Source organism: Cibotium barometz, chromosome 4, assembly GCF_041138505.1.
Source record: "Cibotium barometz isolate CiBa-2024 chromosome 4, ASM4113850v1, whole genome shotgun sequence".
Taxonomy (NCBI): domain Eukaryota; kingdom Viridiplantae; phylum Streptophyta; class Polypodiopsida; order Cyatheales; family Cibotiaceae; genus Cibotium; species Cibotium barometz.
Window position 1 is genome coordinate 27,466,756 of NC_141049.1, and position 22,361 is coordinate 27,489,116.

Below are 22,361 nucleotides of genomic sequence, written 5' to 3' on the forward strand. Positions count from 1 at the left end.
ACTACAAATGGGTAGTGGATCTAGTTACAATGCCTTTGGGAATTTGGCAGATGCGGTATATAGCACTTGCAAGAGAAGATTTGACAAATCAGGTAGAAGGGCGTGCTCTTAGAACAAAGAGTACGGAAACAGTATGCAAATTTCTCTTGGAAGATGTGATCTGCCGGTATGGTTGTGTTGGGAAAATAACAGCTGATAGGGGTGAGCTAGATGTTGAAGAAGCAAGGGAATTCTTCTCTAGAATTGGTATCAAACTGTCCCTAACATGTGCTTACAATCCTGAGGGCAATGGGAAAAGTGAGCGAGGACATCCTCCAATCATTAAAGCTCTGGCTAAGGCATGCAGAGAAAGAATGCGAGAGTGGCCAAAGCTGCTACCATATGCCTTGTGGGCTGACCGTACAACTCATAGCTCAGTGACAGGATACATGCCTGCAGAATTAATGTATGGTCAGAAGCCAGTGATGCCAGTTGAAGAAGTAGTTCTAACTTGGAATGTATTGCCCTGGGTGGAAGGATTGAGCAGAGATGACCTCCTTGCATTGCGAATAAGACAGTTGGAGAGGAGGCCTGAAGATGTAGAGCTTGCTAAAGCTCGCTTGAAAGATGCAAGGCTGAAAAATAAAGAAAGATTTAATAGTAGACACAGACTTCGGCCAAAACCTATTGAAGAAGGTGATTGGGTTCTAATGTATGATAGTAGCCTTGACAACCAATTCACTGTTCAAAGAAAATTTGCAAAAAGATGGTTTGGCCCTTACATTGTCAAGCATGTGCATGGAAATGCCACGTATACTCTGTGTGAGCTTGATGGAACAGAAATAAAGAATCTTGTGGCTGGCAAAAGAATCGAGATATTTAAAAGAAGGCATGATAGTGATCCTTTTGATTCACAAGAGACTCAGGATGAGAGGCTTGACAGTGGTAGTATGGATATGGTTGAAGAGGAAGAGGATGATCTTCCTGGAACTGCAGAAGATGAAGACGACATCCAGTTATATGTGGACCTTGATGATGATTTGGCACATACCAGAGGATGTGCAGGTTTAGAGGGGGTGGATGTCGTGCCATGGCACGTCTATGGTGTGAAACTATGCATGTGAGGCCATCAAATACAAATCCAGATGCATGAGTTAAGTGCCATGACGAGTCATTATATGATGCCATGTACATATGTTCATATTGTAAATGAGGTTCAATAAGATGAGTTGAGGCAGAGCTAGATCTAGGAGTTTTTGTACATGAGTGTGGTGTGAATTATGGAGTTTTATGCATATGATGGACCTTGTAGTAGGGAACATCCTTCTTAACATGTATGGAAACGCAAAGGTTTGATGCCAGATGAGTTAAAAGAAATTCAGTGGGAGCCAGTGTTGTGAGAACTCATCCAAGTCCGTCGAGCCATCAAAAAGAGCTTCTCTCAGCTTGTTGGTCCAGAGCTGGCAGTGGCAGCTTTGACTATGAGTATGTTAATGAGGAGGATGAGGAAGTGGATGTGTCTCTGAGTTGGCTTCAGTGCAACCACCACTTGAGCTTGGTCTCTCGCATGCAAGCCATCCGGAGGATGAAGATGAACAGGAGGAGGAGGAGTAAGAGGCGGTTGATGGGTCCCTTTATGAAAATGATGAGGCCTTCGCTAGAGCTTTACAAGAGGCTGAGCACCATGATGCAAGCGCTTACATGATGGGCATCATTGGTGTCGACGGATGAACATGCATACTTGCTTCTCCATATTGGTAATGAAGGGAGTGAATATGATACATCTGGCGGTGGCAGCTTATGTGTAATACCTTGAGGAAATCACCCGCCAGCTTACGTGTATTACCATGGGGAAATATCTCGAAGAAATACAAGCAATAAGGAGCGCAGCCTTTTTTAAAATGGAAGGCCGATTCTTAAGCTGAAAAAGGCGATGGAACGCCGCATCTCTTGCGGGAAACAGAGAAAAGAACCAGAGTTGGAAGGAACGGCATATCAGAGTTTGGGAGAACGTCGGCAAAAAGAAAAACCAGAGTGTTGTCGACCAGACATTTTCATTTGAAGGCTACATCTTCTGTCTATAGCTTGTAGGTGTTAGAAATGAAGGGTGAATCGAATACTACATGATGATATGCTTTTTGGAAAATCCATGTTCACAGTCTGCGCTGAAGCGACTGTTGCATCTCGCTTTTCTCCATCGCGTTATCAGCACTGAAGCGACCTTTTTGGGTTAACAAAAATAAAATCAAAGTGTAAATTCGTGGCATCATTCAGATAAGTTTTTTTTAAAAAACTACTTCGTTTACTTTAGAAGAAGCGTATGACACATAAATCCTTAAAGCATTTGGAATATGTGAAAAGCTTGGTGAACAAGTTAATATTTTGGGGAACTTGGTGTTTTGTAAAATCACGGGAAGATGGCCTTGTTTCTGCTTGATTGAGTTTTGGAAATTATGAGCATGAAATAGCTATGCCGTATGCTATCTTTTGCTTGTGAAATGTTAGAATATTAAGGCAGGTTTTCAGGTGATAAAGAGCATCTTGATATGATGGTTTTGATGGCACTGGATGTAAAGAATGTAACTGGTCACATGTATATTGGAAAAATTTGAAGGCCTTGTTATGCCTACATGTGAATGGTTCAAAGGATTTGGAGAAAGGAGTCAGTGAGTAAAGGAACAAACATTTGGTATGCAATTTTGTACAATCATCAGGATGAATTCAAGGAAGTATTGAGGTGAATCGACACATGTACATGTCATTGAAAATGGTGATGATCAATACTCCTTGGGAAATTTTGTGTGTGAGACTCCTTGTTAGGTTTGGTACCCACTCTCACAGCTAGAAGTCTCGTACTTTCCTGGCTATACCGCACACATCACGACAACGTGTAGGTGCATATGTGTGTGTGAGTGTGTGCATGTCCATGTGTGTGCACATGTACTTGTGTATGTGAGTGTATTTATGTGCTTGTGTGCATGTATACACATGTGTGTATATGCAAGCTTGAGTATGTGTGCAAGTGTGCATATCTCTATGTGTTGCACATGTGTCCATGCGTGCGAATGTGTGTATGTGTGTTTGTATGCATGTGTCACATATCATGTGCTTGTGTGTTTGTATGCATGTGTGCACATATCATGTGCTTGTGTCTCTGTGTGCATGAACATACATGTGTGTGCGTCGACATACATATAAATCTATTTATATATACATGCTTACATACACCTATAGATACACATACATACATAATATATATACGTGTGTGTGTGTGTATGTATATTCTCTCGCTAACACATGCACATAATATATATGTGTGTGTATGTATATTCTCTCTCACACACATGAACATACATGTGTGTGCGTCGACATACATATAAATCTATTTATATATACATGCTTACATACACCTATAGATACACATACATACATAATATATATACGTGTGTGTGTATGTATATTCTCTCGCTAACACATGCACATAATATATATGTGTGTATGTATATTCTCTCTCTTACACATGCGTGTGTGTGTGTGTGTGGAGGAGGGGGGAGGGGAAGGCAATTTGCTTTCTAATGTATTATATATATATATATATATAAGAAACTCAATGAGTAAATGGTTTGATGGTGACAACTAATTGTGAGCCCCAATGCATCTAGGTGGGTGGGAAAGAAACCTCTAAACACTTGTCTTCTCTTCTCCTTTCTCCTTTTCAAAAATTCTCCCTCTCCTTTATCCACTTAAAGGGGTGGGGACTCTTCCTTTATCTTGTAATAGATAGAGATAGAGAAGCAAACAAACTGTATGACTCAACGACACAAAAAAGTAAATACTCAAGTGTGCCATTCCACAAAACATGCACTAATGAGAACACACTTATGTGTTGTTCACTTATCCTCATAATAGATCTAAGCTTTCTTTATTGAGATAATGGGTCTCATGCTTTGTCACTCTCAACTTGGCATCCTCCTTTTTTTGAGGTTTAGACTAAGCTTTTCGGTTAATCTTCTTCACCTTCATTTGAAGCTTTTTGTAGCACACCTATGCCACATTATTGGGGGTATTGGTGTGCACATTTTCAAGGTATTTTGCAACCAAGGGGACAAGAAGGACAACATTTTGCAACACCAATAGACTATTTTTTTCCCTACCCAATCATGTCAATATTTTAAAGCTAGATTAATTAAAGCTGTTGCGATCAATGTCAGGAAAAAACCGTCATGTAGTGTAATTTTCACTGCTCAATTTGACAAAAGCCGGTTGTAATTTTGCCTAGCCTTGATTTTAAAAGATTCAGAATTTTGCAAATTTTAGTTGTAAAACCGATTAACCTATGCATTTCCTCAATAAAAACCGGTTGAACGTGAAGGCTGTCCTTTTTTCGACTGGTTAAAAAAAGCTTTTTTTTTTTCTAACACTGGTTGCGATAAAAAGAAAAGAAAAGAAAGGGTGCACGTGGTCTCTCTAAACTACGTCAGAGGCGCCAGTGTGATTGTGGCTGGGCGGGCGGTCGCTCAATGCAGGGTCCCGTGTGAACACACACGGAAATGAATCTGACCGGAAAGGGGGCTACATACAAAGTCCACGTAGGCGTTGCAACCAACGTGGAGCCAACATGGCAACCGCCGTCAAAACTTCCAGCCTAAACCTTCGCGCCAGCAATTTGCCTCGCAAGGCTTCCCCATCTCCTTCCCTTTCTTCTGCCATGAGCAGGGATCCGGACCCTTTCCAGCGCTTCCACCAGCTCTTGCAGCAGTCTGGCGGTTGCCTTGTCATCGATGGAGGCCTCGCCACTCACCTTGAACACCTCGGCGCAGACATCAATGACCCCCTCTGGAGCGCTCTCTGCCTCTGCACCAACCCCGAGCTCATCAGACAGGTCAGTATATAAACCCTAATTCTTCTCATCTGGTTCCCTTTTCTGTGTCAAAGCCCTTGAAACGCAGATTCTCCATCTGGTTTCCCTTTCTGGAATAATAAACGCGCTTTGGAACCCTTAAAACACAGAGGCGAACCCCAGTACGAAGCTCCCCTAAAACACAGATGCGAACCCCAAAGCAAAGCTTTCTCCTAATCTCCTTATCTTGCTTTTTTTTCAACTAAAAATTCTATGCATTGAAACCCTCAAAACATGCAGCGAAACGCAAGCTCAAATATTAAAGCTTCTCCCTCATCTGGATCCAGAAGAACTTGTAGCGAAACCCTAGAAATACAAGCACAAACCGTAACTTTAAGCTTCACTTACAAAGCTCCTTTAGCATTTTGACAATGCGTAGCAATCCTCCCACCAACGCCTGCTTACTGTTCCCCGGTTAAATCATTAAGAAAAAAAACATACAATCTGCACCCTTAAAGAAATGCTTTACTATGAAACAGGTACATCGGGAGTATTTAGAAGCCGGGGCACAAGTTATAATAACAGCATCGTATCAGGTAATTTTGTTTTTATGTTTTTGTTTTTGTTTTGCTTTGGATAGAAATGTAGAGTTCGTCAATTTTTTGTCCCCCTTTTTTTTGTTAATTAAGTGATATTAATTTCTAGTTTTTTTTTTCCCTGTTTGTGTATCTCTTGATGTGTTTTGGCAGTTGTTGAAGGCTTTTGAAGGGGGCGATCACTCTTTATTGCATGTATTTTTGTTGCTTCCTGGGTGAGGGGTATCTACTTCATAAAGTTTCTGGAGACTTGCAGTCTGCCCTATCCATGCTACATAGGGTTTGTCTTCAACCATGAGAAGCCAACAATGTGCCATTGTTAACCACTCCGTCGGTTAACATGGTTTCACCCACCCATCCTAACATAAGGTGTTTCGTCATCTTACCCACATGTAATGGAGGCTTGTCTTTTGTAAGACGGCGTTGGACTTGATAAAGCGGCCTTACCTTGAGCTGAATGCCAAATAGGGAATTCACAAACTTTGTGTATGTACTTGCTTAAGGCTAGTGATAATGCTCTTGGACCTTTTTTAAAGTTTTGGCCAGTCAAGTGTGAACTCTAGCCATTTGTATATAAGTTAATTTTGACATTAAGCAATACACATTCATCCCCTTGCAATAGAATACAAGTGACATGTCCCTCTTCTCTACTCTCTCTTGCTTTCTTGCTTGCTTGTGTTTGGTTGCATCTTTGCATAGTTAGATGGTTTTCTTGCTTAGATAGGATTGAGTGTAGGTCTCTCCCTTGCTTTAGTTTCCTCTACACCCCCCTTGTAAGAGAGAACCACCATGAAGCCTATCCTGTTCTTGCCTCCATCTAGGCAAAGGGAGCACTACCTTCACTCCCATAGCCATGGAATTGCCTCGAGTGTGACAAGAAGGAGAAGACATGAATGACGGGTTGGCGTAGCCACAAGGGAAGTTGCTTTTGTGGTTCTATGGTGAAGTACGAAATGACATGTGTTTTGGCATAGGCTAAGGTAGGCTCTTGTCTTGAATAGTTGTCTCGTAGGCAAGGACTCTCCCCTTCTTTGTTAGGCTGCCACACTCAGTGTGCTATGGGTCATACGGTCATACCCATGGGTGAGAATATTAGTCTTTCTCACCAGACTGTTCTTTGCCACATTGGTCTTGTGCCCCTCGGCTACAAGCATGAGCGGTTTCCTGTTAGACCTACTCACTGTTTGTAAATCTCTTTAAAAATGTCTTGGGGAAATGTTCATGTGTATTTGAATTACCAAATGATTGTTTCTATGTAATTCTAATTTATATGTGGAGCTGAGAATGTAGCAATTTAAGTTTGCTGCTGTATAACAGGCAACAATTCCTGGTTTTCTATCCAAGGGAATGTCCATTTCTGAAGCAGAAGATTTACTAAGGCGAAGTGTGGAGCTTGCTCTGGATGCAAGGGATGCATTTTGGGGTTGTTGCCCGGAAACAGCAGATAATGATTTGTATTTGCAACCTGCATTAGTGGCTGCATCAATTGGGAGCTACGGGGCTTTTCTAGCTGATGGTTCTGAATACAGGTACTCTTTCAGTGCTAAATTATGTGGACGTGTGTTCTAGATTCACACCTAAAAACTGTTCTTCTGGACAGTCCTTTGTTGTTGTGCGTGTGGGTGTGTTTGGTGGAAGGGGAGGGCAGGGGACTAGTTGCTAAATTATGGATTGTAATTGGATTTCACCCCTGAATTTCTCAGTGGCAAGTATGGGCCAGAAATGACACTAGAAAAGCTCAAAGGCTTTCACCGGCGTCGCTTACAGCTTTTGGCAGAAGCTGGACCTGATTTATTAGCCTTTGAAACAACTCCAAACAAGCTTGAGACCCAGGTATCTTTCACCTGTTTCCAAGAGAGGTCATTAACCTTTTTGCTTGTAAAGAAATGGAATGACTTTTTTTTATTAAAGCCGATTTTTCTGGATCACAAATACCGTGTTGAATGTGCATTCAAGAATGAGTGTTTGAGTAGCCCCAAGAGATGACATACATATTCATAAAGATTGATTTTACTTGCAGGCATATGTTGAATTGCTAAGAGAAGAAGGTATTGATATACCTTCGTGGATCACTTTCAACTCAAAGGATGGTGTCAATGTTGTAAGTGGGGATTCTTTTGAGGATTGTATAACATTGGCAGATTCATGCCCTGAAGTTGTTGCTGTGGGTATCAATTGTACCCCTCCGCGCTTCATTCATGGGCTTATTTTGAGTGCCCAAAAGGTATTTTCTAACTTCTTTTTACAAGGCTCCGCATTATACCATCATATGAAAGAGAAGGTGATTGGCCGAGATTGGCTGAGGATGTAAAAGAAATCAACAGTTTTCATAGTTGGTCTTGCATAAGTGAAGAAAGAAAATCACATATGATTTTACTGATCTCCTCTTTGGTGTGCTGCTTTGTCACATGCACAGCATGTGGACATGCTTAATCCCTTGCTTTTGCTATGATTAGGCATTGACCAGATTTTTTGGTGTTTTGCTGTCCAAGGACCTGGCCGACAGCATTCGGTTAGTGGTAGGGACAGTTCCATGAGCCTATAAATAGGAAGGGTCAGTTCAGTCAGTACTCATTTGATTCTGAATAGGTGGAACAGGTCTTAGGCTTAGGCGTTTTTCTTTTGGAGGCCACGTTGGCTAGGATCTATGTACATCTTGATACATATATGCAGAAAACATTGTTTCATCAACATCTCTCTCTTCTCTTTGTCCATCTTTGCTTTTTTACACAATTCTTGATATAGGTAGCTCTTCTGCATGCCACATTGATGTTAGAGCTTGGTGGAAGTTGAAGAGGTGCTGAAATGGTGTGGATTTGGAACGCACAATACAAAGGTGGCTGTTTTTGGTCGAGACAGGAAAATGGACCCAAGTGGTTCTTCAACATTAGGTAGCCCAGTGATCTTGAATGAGGGCAGCCATGGGGTATAGAGCCCCTAGGTGGGTATCATGGGGTATGAGGCCCCCAAATGCTTAGCCTAGCATCCATGGTAGAAGGATGAGGGGAGGAACAAGAGGTTGCAGGCTTCCAAGAAGGGATCCAGCTCTCATCCCAAGAAAGGTACAAGTTTTCAGCTCAAGGAGGGGACAAGAAGAACATGTGCACATTTCTCAACGCAGTACAAAGCATTACAGATTGGAGCAATCCAAGGTTGTAGCAGAAGGTTTACAAGACAAGATCCAAGTGGTCAAGAGTGCCTCAAGTTTTGGAAGCAAGATGCCAAGGATGGAGTCCACATGCAGTAATGGGATGATGTAAGGCATCCAAGATCTCGTCATCAAGCTTAGCAGGAGGGGATGTCACATGCATAGTATGTAGACATGCTTAAACTTCCAACTTTTGCTATGATGAGGAGATTTTTTAGGCATTGACCAGCCATTTTTGTGGGATTTTTGATGATTTGCCATTCAAGGACCTGGCCGACAACATTCGAGTACTGGTAGGGGCAGTTTCCTGAGCTTGTAAATAGCAAGGGCCAGTTTAGTCACTATTCATCTGATCCTTGATAGGTGGGACAGGTCCTCGGCTTAGGTGTTTTCCTTTTGGAGGCCATGTTGGCTAGGATCTATGTACACATCTTGACACATATATATAGAAAACACTGTTTCGACATCTGTCTCTCTTCTCTTTGTTCATCTTTGCATTTTTTGCTCTTGATGCATGCAATTCTTCCGCATGTCACATGCTTCTTGTTGTCTAACAATTTCTAGCAATGTGCACAGTGGAGTCACACTTGAAACATTGCTCTCCCAGATGCTTAGCTTGTACTTTTGTGAGATATTTGAGGCTTCAAGATTTACCCTATAAAAGTGTCCTTACACCTTATGGCCTTAGTAGCTCCTGTGCAGGAATTATTCTTGCCATTTTGGCTGCTGTTCGTGCTTTGCCCTTGGCTTCGCGCTTGCTTAGGGCTTGAGGGTCGTGTAATTTTTGGGCTTGAGTGCATTTGGCAAATGTGTGCAAGGACAGTTTTCAACTATCCACAAATCTACTTACTTGCTTCTTTATGGTGATGATCTGGTGAAGCAAGAACTATAGCTTCTTGAAACGAGCAAGATAGTTGGTTGCTTGCTTCTTGTGTTTTTGGGAGAAACTGTTCCATTGTTTCTTTAAAACTGGCCTAATAGTCGAGTGGTATACTGTGCACATGACATACTCCCCTTCCTCTAAGAGCTCACTCCTGAGCTCACTAAAAACCCAGGGTAATCCCTCTGAAGGGTAGTCAATGTCTCCCATGTAACGTCCTCCTCAACACGATCCTCCCACTTGATATTGTATTCCATGAGAAGTGTATTACGCAATTATCTTTCACGAAATCCAAGGATTTTTTCCGGTTCGTGTGGAACAAATGTCAGATCCTCGACATCTATGATTTCTTGAGGAGTAACTAACTGGTCTGTTCCACCCGGTACTTCCTTAAGTCTACTGACATGAAATACGGGATGAGCTTTCACATGAGAAGGCAAATCCAGTTCATATGCGACTGAACCAATCCGTCGTGTAATACGAACCATAGAGCTCTCACAAAGACACGCGAGACTCTATGAACTATTGACTAACCTTGGGCACCCTTTTATAGGTTCTTGGCCGGTCATCGGGCGTCCACACTTGGGCGCCCGCCCGTCCATACTTGGGTGCCCTCCCGTTAGTCTATCCCTAGCCCAGCTCGCCAATCAGCCTACCTAGCTCCAAGCTTCCCCTAGCCTCGAAGCTAGTATTGTGTGCGTGTAGCACACGGTAGATACATGCTGTGCACATGACAATGAGGGAGCTTCAGTAAATACATGCCTAAACATTTCTGGTCCTCATACAACATGAGCCGCATGAGGGGGCCGAATCTGTCTCGAAAGAGACATGAAATCTGTCGGATCTCATTGTAGGGCTTTACCTCAACCCTAAGACGATGAGAAAATACCTTCAGCTTGCCAATCGCTATCCGCATGGCATGAGATGTGCAACTGTAGGTACCCTGAACCCATCCTTTGAAAGTCTCAAAAAATGCTTTGTAAAACTAAGTTTTGGTAGTGAGCACTGGTAGGGATGCCCATGCTTGGCTCATGTGAAGCCCTAGCAAGTCCAGCCAAATGAGACGGTTGATCTCTTGCTGCGAGCGATCCTAAAACGGAGAATCCAAGCGGGACTGGAATGGAGGAAGCTGGTCCATCTGGATGCCGATCAAACCTATCAACCACTGGAGAGTACCACAATTTGCCATGTTCATCTTGATGTAACCGCATGGACGATTCAAGGGCCAATCTCGGGAGATGCTCACTGTCAAGTGCGTATACATGATGAATATAAGTAATGGTCTGAAAGAGGGCATCTATGACCAGTTACCAATGGGGCAGCTCCAAACTCTGCAAGCATAATCTCATGTGGCACAGATGCTTACTCCTGATCATATGTGAGCATCATCGCCTGGAATCTCTCTATGCCCTTCTAGGTTGCCTTACTAAGATCCAGTCACTAGAAGGGGGCCCCGTACATTGGTTCTGGGTGAACCAATGTATCAAATAGTCAGAACTTGGTGCAAGGTTCTTGTAAATGGGCCTAGAAACACAAAACCTTTGGAGTGCGTCCAAATGTCTCTGCTATCCCTCTACAGAGGCTGAGATCAGAACAATGTTATCTGCATGTACTAGAACGGGCACCACTGCCTGAACAGTCGTGAGCCTACACCCCCAAGTCTGTCCACAAAGAATTGAGATCTCATCAATATATACTCGCTACTCCTCCAGTGACCTTTCCGGCGCACCCGTCTCGTTGACATGAGCACGCTTTCGGTCGCAAGAGGTAAAACCAAATAATGTGGGAGAGGGTAGTGCTGCAGATATCCCCAAAGTGCCCCCCTGCTGTGTGTATTCCACCAGTCGCCTGCCTCGTATGAAGCCACCATGGCCCATATCATGTCCGGTGGAAACTGGAGCTCTTGCAATTATCCCAACAAGTGGGATGGAGGCACAGAGAGCTGCCTATGGAAAGTGTAATGCATCAAAGCGTATCTGCAACCCTCGTGGTGTGTGTACACTAGCAAGTAATGGTACGCTATTTGCATAGCTACTGTCTCAGCTGAAGTAGAGACCTTGCCACCGAGTCTGTCAATGAACTCATCCATATAGAGCCCAAAAAGTGTGGGGGAGAGAGGGTAGTCTTGCTTTACCCCAATTGTGTGGCACACTGACTTTAAAAGTCTCAGCTTTGTGCGTGATGACCAGTGACCTCCTCACATTGTGTGATTGTGATTGAGAGAGAGAGAGAGAGAGAGAGAGAGAGAGAGAGAGAGTCAAAGTCTTTATCTTTCCAGGTCACTTCAAAGCCCATTGTGGTTTATCCTAACAGTGGCGAAACATGGGATGGTGAGAAGAAAGAGTGGGTGGTGAGTTATTCTTGTGACATTGGAGCTAAAGTAGATCATCTACAATTCAACTTTGTACGTATGCCTATACTAATTTTTTTATTATAAAAATCAGTGCATGTCCATGTTACGACTTTCATGTTTTGTGATTTTTTTTTTCATGTATAAAGAACAACGTTCAGTTTACACACTTTTGTCTTTTTATGTCCCAAGCTCCCTAAGTCCCAACTCTAAACAACCAACCTTAGACCTTGGAGTACGTTCGTGTAGCATCTTCTTGCTTTTGCAAATTGGTAGTGTTGCACACTGCCTAATGAATTAAGTGGTTAGGAAATGCACAGTTTGCGTTGCTGCATGCACTTCCCATTCAACCTAAAGAGATAACCTTCAAAGGGCACGGGTGCTATCTTAGTCCTATCCTTGATGTCAGATTTCTAGTGAAATTTTGTCCTACATGATATGGTTTTGGGCTTTTGGGTTATATGACTCCTCTTACAGTTGAGGACAACTCTTTAGAAGAGGGTTTATGTGTGTGTGTGCGTGTCATTTGTTATGGGGATGCCCCTCTTCTTGTGCCCTCCTGGACAAATTGTTAGGGCACTCGAGAGAGCGATTTCCCGACAACAACCTCAGGAAATTCTTCTGGATGTTTGGGCGCCTTTCTTCGCCTTTGCCAGATTACACAATTCTAGGTACTGGGATTTGTGGACGATCTACCATGCACGAAATCAGCTGATTTTCTGCCATGAGGAGATCATGTGCTTCGCTTTTTTCAAGAGGTCTCTTTACCTCTCACTCCGAGATTCTTTTGACCTCGGAGATCTTTCCTTTCAACAGTTGGAGGTGTTTTCCACTGTTTCTGATATCTGAGTAGTAGCTGTCCCACCTTGGGACAGCTATGAATGTATGGTACATTCCTTAATGAAGCGCAGTGGTTTCACAAAAAAAGAAAGTATGTGTGTGTGTGTGATTTTATGTGAACAGATTTTCTCAACTGCCTTTTGGATGCTATTAAGATTTGTGGCTGTGGCTTTGAATATATCGTTTAGTTCCTTTTAGTTACTCTTAAACAGTTTTTGGCACCTTGCAGCCATCTACAAGGGTGTCAGATGTTGACTTTGTATCCTATGTGCGTAAGTGGAGGGCAGCGGGTGCTTCATTGATAGGGGGTTGCTGCCGAACAACTCCTAAGACTGTCGAAGCGATTTCAGAGGCTCTGAAGAAAGAGGATCATTAGCTGAACACACAATTAAGTTGCATCTTATGAACAAAAAATGCATGGTTGTCTCTTGCTGTGTATCCCAGCAGTTAGAGCTTCGGAGTTCCTTTGCATGCTTTGATGCTCACTGGGTACAGTCAGGTAGTGACATCGAACGGGGCGCCGCCTGCCCATGGGTATGAGTAAAACTTAAAAAGAAACATAACTGCATGGTTGTGGAAGTAGCAGTGTCAATATTATGAAAAGCGAGTAAAACTTCAAGCCCTTATGGGGATCCCCTGTAGATCAGCAAAGCTCACATATTCAGGTCTACTGTACACACTTTCTGATAGCACAGTCAATGCTTGCTGTGCCTTTTTTGTAGATTGCACCATGGACCATTATGTTAAATAGGTTTTTTTAATATGCAAGGACTCCATTGGCATCCTGTAAGTTTGTCTGAAAATGATAGAAAAGGGCCTTGGTCTCCATTTGCTGCAGGCCTTGGTGCTGCCTCGATCCCTATAGGCATCTTGGGTGGTCCTAACAGTTGCTGAGCTCTGATGTATAGAATGAATGGGTCCTGGTTTCAATTTTAACATGGCCTCGCAACAGACTTCTCTCCATTTTGGAGTCTTAGTCACTAGACTATGGGCTGGGAAGCTGTTTGGAGTTGATCAGAGAGACATGATTGCATATAGCACTCATACACTCCTACATTAACCCCTTGATCCATATGATATTTTTCCATATGCATGCTTGAAGATTGTACGGTTCATAAATTCGTGCTCAATCCTGTTTGACACGAAGCCATGAGCTCAAGTCAGGTGCTTCTTCAGATTTTTATGATTATTTTCAAAGAATTAAAAAAAGCTATGGTACTATCTTTTCAACCCTAAGCCCTATTCAATTATTTGAAAAGCTAAAAATTGAACACACATGTATCCAACTAACTAGTGCATGGGGATGTTTATTGTTGTCTAAGGCTCAATGGGATTCATTGGGGAGGGAGACATAAAATAAGGGAAAGAAGTAATATTAACATCTTCGAAAGGTCCAATGGGTATATGAGACCAAAAGTAGTAGAACAAGTACATGGAATTTGATCCATGGGAAAAAAAAATTCAAAAAGAGGCGACTATCTTTCTAAGGATATATGTGAATACATAACGAAGTAGGCCTCGTGTGAATATATGATTGTTGAGATGCTTGCGATGTTGGCTACCTGTTGAGATGCTTGCATGTTGGCTACCTCTTGAGATGCTTGCCTTATCCACTACTTGTAGGGGTGTTCCATTGAAAATCTCCCTATTGTGACATGAAAGGTGGTTGTGGACTTGAGGTATGTGGATGTGAAGTGTGTTGCAGATGGTGGGCTCTAACTGAGGTGACTTGAAGAGGTGGTAATGGGTTGTGTAGTGGCTATGAATGATATTTGGTACTCCTAGGGGGTCCTCGGCCTCCAATACCTCTTGAGGTCAATGTGCATGAATAGGCCCAAAGAAAAGCCACATACGTGAGATATACTCCTTTCAAGGAGTAGGAAGCAATCAAAGAGGATGTTTCATTGTGTTTGATGCATGTTGCTTCATTGTCTTGTGCCATTGAGACATCATGTTTGGTATTAGCAGCATGGTGAAGTCGCCCACTAACCTCATTTTTGGTTAAAGAGGTGTAGTTACCTTTTGAGTCAAAGGACTTTGTATCCCAAACATTGTTGTGTGTGTCAATATGTGCTACTACAATAAGTTGGAGGTAAATCAGTTATACATCCATACCACCTAAGACAATTATCACCCTTGTGAACTTGGTGGCATCTATGAAGATGTGCTCTCTATCCAATACTTCATAAAGGATGGCCTCTCAATGAGGCATGTAAAAACCTGTCATAAACATTGGAGGTCTACCTTAGATGTTGATACGGACCCAGGTGTGTCACTTATGTATGTCTTGCTTGACTACATTGCCTTGTGTGCCTAGGGTTCTTCACCAGGATTCTTCAAATTATTCATGCATCCCACCATGTTTTGTGATTGTTGCATAGCTATCAAAGCAAGAGTACAATAAACCCATCGTAAACAAGAATCCATTGGGTTCCATGTTCTAGTTTTTGCTAAAAGAATGATGGGTGCATCATTCTTTCACACTTTGTTGTTTGTTTTGATGAAGATAGCCATTACATTTGCAAAAAAATCCATTTAACATTTGGAGGAAAAATCCCCTTGAGATTGAGAAAATTGAAGGGCACATATACTCCTACCTAAGTGCTCGTTATTGTGTGTGTGTGTGTGTGTGAGAGAGAGAGAGAGAGAGATTAAAACGGTCTTCTACATAGGTGGGCTGAAATAATTTTGATTGCTATGTTTAATAGTGGGTCTCAGGCGACCTCATGTATTGGGCCTTAGGCCTTGTATGTAAAAAAGATATGAGAATTACATGCTCATCTTGTCCTCTAATAAGTATTATGAGTTTGTCTCAATGCACATGTATAATAGGATATGGCCACACACCTTTGATCCACATTCTTGATGGTTACGTAGGAAGGACCAAATACCTCTTGGAACAACCAATAGAATTTTTGTCAAATCTTATCATACTTTGGGAATTGCAGGATGATTGTCTCTATCTCCTAAATGTGATACATTGAACATATCCATAGCTCACGACCCTTTAACATCACATCTACCTCTCTTCTTGTCTCAATGGGGAGAGTGTGTAATGAAACCCTAAGATGTCCCATTCACATCCTTAGTGCACATGGATGTCCCCAATTGAAATAAGGCATTTGTGTGAAGGGGTGGTGGGTTGTTGCCAACTCTACTAGAACGATGTGGTGTGGATAGAGGGCCTATTTTATATGAGTCATGAGAGCATCACAACTTATAAACTCTCTCCTTGGATCCATTCTAACAAAGTGCAAAGGGGTACCCCGAAAATTTCTAATGTCATTGGTCTAGTAAGTCATGACAGCATTACAACTTATAAACTCTCTTCTTGGATCCATTCCAACAAAGTGCAAGGTCTAGTGCACAAAGAGGAACCCCAAATTTGCAATTTCATTGGTCTAGGAAGTCATAGTAGAGAAGACAATTAGTTCACATGTGTTAAAAATGTGATTGAAAGCGTTCTCTCTAGCCATACTAGTGATGCTTATCCTCTAGCTAAGTAGGTTGCTATTGTGGGTTTCATGGAAAATTTTGGGATTCGAAACTATGAAAATCATGCACCATCTGTAGAAACTTCTTCAACCTCTTCATGTCTCGTTCTCCACCAAACTTAGCCATATTTAAAATTTTCCAAAAAAGCTTTAGACTTATCTCAAACAAATACAAGCTTTACATACATCTAACATCTCATAAAATGTTGGTAGATGTGCCACAATCCAAGTCCTTTGCATCTCTTTTATGATTGCAAAACTCAAGTGCCCAAATCTTTCATAGCTTGCTTGTTCCCACATCGACTTGGACTATAAAAACTTATAACTCATACAAGTCATTATGCCAAATTCTTCTCCCTACAACATTATCGTGCTAGTATCTATGATGGTTGCACCCAACCTTATCAAACTTCAAGTCACTGCGGTTGGCTGCTTGTGGTGGTGGCCGCAATTGATAACAGATTTCTCTTGATGTCTAGCGCATATAAAGGACATCAATAAATAAATTCTTACTCTATCACCATTGCTAGAAACAAAAGACATGGTACATGTTTCCATGCCTGGGCATTTGGCATCATTTCGGACGGCTTCTAGGACGGATTCTCTCCCATAGGCTTAAGGGAGATATCCATCCCATTTGACTAGTCACCATATGATGTTAGGATACTCCACTGTTAATCATCCATGAACCATTGAGTTTGCTGAGGATCGCTTGCCTTTGCACACTTTTCTTTGATTGCAATCGATTTTCATAACAAACAACTCCAATTTTACTTTAGCACTCTTTCTAGACTCCTTCAAAAGCTTCAAAGTGCCATTCTTTTTGGGGTTACTGGAGCCATTTACCTAGTCAACTATTATCTGTGGCTTTAAAAATGCATCTCCTCCTCCACCAGCATTGTGTTGAACTCTTCAAAAGTAAGAGGGATATCATGCACCATATGTGGCTTTAAAATGTATCTCCTCCTCCTGCACCAGCATTGCATTGAACTCCTCAAAAGTAAGAGGTGGGTCACACACCTACATGTTCACAGTGAGGTCTCACCAAACTATCATACTTTGGGAGTAACATTTTGATGCATTGACATGCACCTGCATGCCAGTTGTTACTAGTCTTGGTGATCCCCATCATTGCCATCTGATCTTGTAGATTGGTAAAACTATGATGCAACTGCATGCTAGTTGTTGACTGGGGTCTTGGTGATCCCCATCGTCGCGCAATCTAATCTTGTACATTCTTTATCTGTGGTATGAACTACTCTATCATTTCTCCTTTAGAATGTTTTTTTGCTACAAGCTGAGTCTTAAGGTTTTTTATCCTTTCTTGATTCCATCTTATAGGTTCTTAAGAAGTTTCCATGCTTTAGAAGTTGTGGTGGTATATTCAATCAGGTAGTCACCACATCAAATCAATGAGTTTAGCGATAATGGCTCATAATATATTTACATTCCTTTTCCTTAAACCCCTATTGTTTGTAGTTTCCCAAAACTCGTATAAATCGATAACGAACCTAATCTTAAACTTTTGGAGAGTGCAATTTGTCCCATCTAACTTTCCATCACCAAAATGGGGTCGATGGACATGAGTGGTTGTGTTATTTGTAGATTGGTGGCCATCTCTCCAAATCTTCCTTCAAATAGCAAACTACCACCAAAACAAGCTTTGTCTAGATCCTAAGCTTTGATACCATGTAAGAAAATACAAAGTTGAAGTAGATTCTTCATAATACAAAGCTTGAATTGTAGAAAGAAGTGGGGAGTAAACAATATTGATCCTTGCAAACTTTGATTACAAAGTGATGGTGCCCACTCGTGTGTTCCAGGTAAGGCGCTTAAATCAATCTAGACAAACTCTCGACATAGGATATCATGCTTACAAGAGTACTTGAGCACAATGAACTCGATGATGAACAAAGGCATGAACGGCCATCTGAGGTTGTCTGGACCCAAGAATAGTGTGCATATACATGTCTATATAGATATACATGTTATGGTCTTGCTACATATATATGCCTATATATATATGCAACTCCTCCTCTATAGAATTCATCATTCATCTCTATATACATGCCTATATAGATATGCAGTTCGTCCTCTATACAATTCATCACTATGAGTTTACTCTGTAGCTTCTACTAATATACAATTTTCATCTCAATAGTTTTACATCGGCCATCACACATGAGCCCATGGGTGGAGCATTCAAAAAGTTCTTTTTAAACAAAATTTACATAGCAATTTCTAGTTTATCTTTATGGTCTAAGTATACATAATAGACGGTGGCACCAACTCTATGACCACCGACCTACACGGTCATGTTATGGTCGTCTCTTGCATAAACATGCCTATTTAGAGTTACTTTAATTTATTTCTTGATTTTTTGTTTTCATGGTGTTTGGAGTGATTAATGGTGTTAGTAGAGTGTGCCCATAGGTGAAAATATGTTTGGTTTGCACAAATTGTATAAAGTGATATTAGCATTGCATTTTTGCTTTCTTTCATGCTTAAACATATAGTTTTTTTGCTTAAATAAAATTGGTTACAAGGGTAAGTGGTGTTAAATTTATGAGGTGAAGATGCTCCTCTAGAAAAAGTTTGAAATGAAGGATTTGCATAAGCTACGATAGGTAAAGAGGTGATCAGATCACATGATAGGAGTTAGATTTTATAGAGGCATTATGCTTTAAACATGATGTCTAAATGTAGAATGATAGGTTATAAGCCTTGGGCAGAACACAAAATTGGTTATAGATATAGGTGATCTTTTGGAGGACCTTACTATGCATACAGGCGCATTGTAGGGAGTTGGATTTGTACATGACTATCACTAGGCTAGATTTGAGCTATGTTGTTAGATTAGTGAGTTAGTTTATGCGTGCCTTGAGGAAGCTGCACTTGGATGCAACTAGGAGAATACTTAGGTACATAAAGTCCACAGTACCATATGGGCTTTTCTATGGGGTTGGAGTACAAGTACATGGATATACAAATACAAATATTGGGCTAGTAGTGCCTCAGATGAGAGATCTACTAGTAGATTTTTTATGTTTTCTCAGATCTACTAGTAGATTTTTTATGTTTTCTTTTGGGAATGTTGTTGTTAGCTAGAGTTGCAACCAAGAAGTAACCAATGGTTGCTTTGTTGAGTACAGAGGCTGTGAATATAGGGGTGGTACTATGGGAGCATGTAAGGTAACTGGGTTATAGAAGCTATGTACAGATAAGCCCATGGCCTATGGATAGGGTTGTTGTCATTTATTGTAACAACATGACCAATATAATAACCTAGTCTACTATTAGAATAAAGCACATTAAGGTGCATTATCACTTTGTGAGGGAGAAGGTTCTTGTGGATTTGATCTATGTCAGCATAGAGGATCATGTAGTTAACATCTTCACAAAGTCATTAGGTACAGAGAAGCTTCATAGGTTTAGGAGCTTACTTGGAGTGCAGGGTATGGAGTTGAGCTCGAGGGAGAGTGTTAAGCTATCCAGCTCAACTAGTACAGATATAGGTGACATGCCAGGATGATAGCTACGCACTTACATCACTAGCATGGTTGGTGAGATTATGAGAAATATGCAACTAGTGGTTTACAACCTATATGATAGTCACTTTGGTGTACTAGAGTTATGTCATAGTTATAGTGCCAGCTCGTGTAGTTGGGTTCCCACTATGGACTGACCTTATATGTTATAGTAGTAGGAGAATACTTTCCCTTATAGTATGTATAATTGCTATGGTTGTAGAGAAGAGCAGAGAATAGAAGAAAGTTTAGTCATCCATCTCTCTTGTGTGCTTGTCTTGTGTGTGTGTGTGTGTGTGTGTGTTTTCTTGCATGGTGCTCAAGCTCATCACCCTATCCTCCTAATTCTTCTAATGGACACCTTTATAGTTAGTATTTGGTGGTGGTATTGTTAGGTTTAGCTAGATTTTTCTACCATTGAAATTCCATTCTTGGAGACAACGTTTCCTAAGATTCACATTGTGTTTAACCCAAAATTGACATTTGAGTGGGTTTGATGAGATGTGATATAGTGTGCATGTCTTTCTTAAATAGACTAGATGCTCTTTTTTCCATTTGGAATTAACATAAAGGTCATCCATGAATATTACAAAAATTTTCCAAAGATAATCCTTGTATGTTGTGCACATTAGCATGTGGAAATTGGTAGGGGCATCGGTTAAAGTTGAAGGGAATAATTTTACATCGGTTAAAGCTGAAGGGAATAATTTTACATCGGTTAAAGGTGAAGGGCATAATTTACCAATCCCCAGGATGAGTGATATGCATAATGGATAACTAACAAATACTTACTCCAATGGGGTAACAACCACTCCAAGGCCCACATAATGGATATATGTTCACTCATTCTATACATATCAAATCCTTGCCTCTAGCCTAGGAATATTTCACATTATGTATGGTGGTGGTCTCAATGATGTGACAAAAGCTAGCCATAAGCCTTGTTTATATGGGTAGAGATAGGCATTGGGCACCCACTTAAGTTGGGTGGTTGGCCAAAGCCCACTTGTATATATACAATTTTAGATAATGTGAATGGGGGAATTCAATCATTTCTCAAGTGTAAAGATTTATTCTTCTTTTGAGCTCTTACCTTCTTCATTTCTTGGTTATAGGATGCATGCTTGTGTGTGTGGTTCGAATGTTGTGGCTGGAATGTAGTGAGTGTGCATGCTTTCTAGCTTGAGTGAGAGTGTGATTGAGCAAAAGTGGATGTTGTGGCTAGAATGTAGAGAGTGTGCATGCTTTCTAGCTTGAGTGAGAGTGTGATTGAGCAAAAGTGGTTCAGATCAAACAAGAGGGATTGACACATCTCTTTGCCTCTTTGCCTTGGGACTTCCACAATCCAAGACAAGAATTCTAACCACTAACACTATGGTTCCTTTCGCTAGGAGAGAAAGAAGCTTCTTAACATGAACAAATGGCACCGTTGTGCTGTTAAGGTTTGAATTAGTTTTGGTGGATGAGGGAATGAAGTAGAGATAACATCTACTCTAAAGTCTTCTATTTTTCTCATTTGCAAATCCTTGGTTAAATGTTAGGGAGATGTGTTCTAGAGTAGGATTTGAGTTATTTAGAGTGGTTGTGGGTGCGGTGTATAGGAGTGGACTTGTGCTATTTAGAGTGGTTGTGGGTGCTATTTGGGTGTATAGGAGTGGACTTGTGTGATTAGAATAGGCTTTCTTTCTAACCTTAACCTTTCTTATTGATTGATTTGTTCTATTCTTTGTCTCACGAGAGTGACGGAATGAAGAGCAAGCTTTAAGGTAGGGTATCTCTCCACTTGGAGCCTTAGATTAATTAAGAAATTAGTGCACATTAGCATTTTTAGATTTTTAGTTGAGATTATCAAGGCATTAATCTTTGTAGTTGTTGTTTTTAGTAAAACTGAGTATAAAATCATGACATTGGAGTGTTGCTATAAGCACCCTTATCATGTCAAAAAACCAAAAAAAGACATTAAGAAAAATCCTTTAAAAAATCCAAAATCATTTGAAAGCTGTGTTTTTTCCTCTAGAATTTTTGGATCGTCATTAAAACCAGGATTCATCAAATTGTTGAATCTGTGACCATATCATTTGACCAGAGATTAAAAGTGGTTAATGAGGGACTATTAATGATAAATAATCTTCATTTTCACACTTGAGCTTTAAGAAAGGGGGTTGTTAAGGTACCAATCAAATATTCTTTTGTAAAAGGGTATAAAGTTGAGTAAAGACCCATGTTGTACCTAGAAAGTATACAAAAAGTTGAGTGAAGATCCATGCTGTACATAGAAAAATTGATGCCAATTACCATCATTAATGCACAGTTGGATCACACCAATCCCAAATCTGGATCACTGACCCCAATAACAATCTTATTCTGATCGCTTATCAATCCCACCTCAAGAGTTTGGATCGCCAACCCTACTCTAAGATTGTCCCAGAAATCAGATTGTTACTTTTTCGATTGTGCAATTCCAAAGCCAAGTCCCAATCCTACATTCAGATCATCTGAGATCTAGATCACTATCATTACACAAATCATCAATCCAATTCTCGGATCGTCAATACATTATTTGTGGTCTAGATCATTTGTTTTGATATCCAGCTTGTTAGATCACCAATCTAACTAGATTCCGAGAGAGTAGAAAAACAAGAAAAGATTAAAAAACATACTTGAATTATTTATATGCATCTTGCATGTCCTTTATTTTCTCATGTAA

The 22,361-nt window shown here is 40.9% G+C and overlaps 1 protein-coding gene across 3 annotated transcripts; it reads left to right on the forward strand.

Moving 5' to 3' along the window:
* The first annotated feature begins 4,618 nt into the window (after window positions 1-4,618).
* LOC147639115 (homocysteine S-methyltransferase 2-like) lies at window positions 4,619-13,418 on the forward strand. Of its 3 annotated transcripts, none has more exons than XM_086787591.1 (7): window positions 4,619-4,861; window positions 5,359-5,415; window positions 6,733-6,944; window positions 7,119-7,248; window positions 7,436-7,639; window positions 11,722-11,793; window positions 12,846-13,418. In XM_086787591.1, the coding sequence occupies exons 1-7, from the start codon at window positions 4,688-4,690 to the stop codon at window positions 12,933-12,935; spliced, it is 939 nt and encodes a 312-aa protein (XP_086643717.1). In that variant the 5' UTR covers window positions 4,619-4,687; the 3' UTR covers window positions 12,936-13,418. The 3 variants fall into 3 exon arrangements, with proteins under 3 accessions (XP_086643717.1, XP_086643702.1, XP_086643710.1); XM_086787576.1 differs by having other exon boundaries at window positions 4,620-4,861; window positions 11,722-11,847; window positions 12,863-13,418; XM_086787584.1 differs by having other exon boundaries at window positions 4,620-4,861; window positions 12,863-13,418.
* The last annotated feature ends 8,943 nt before the right edge of the window (window positions 13,419-22,361 follow it).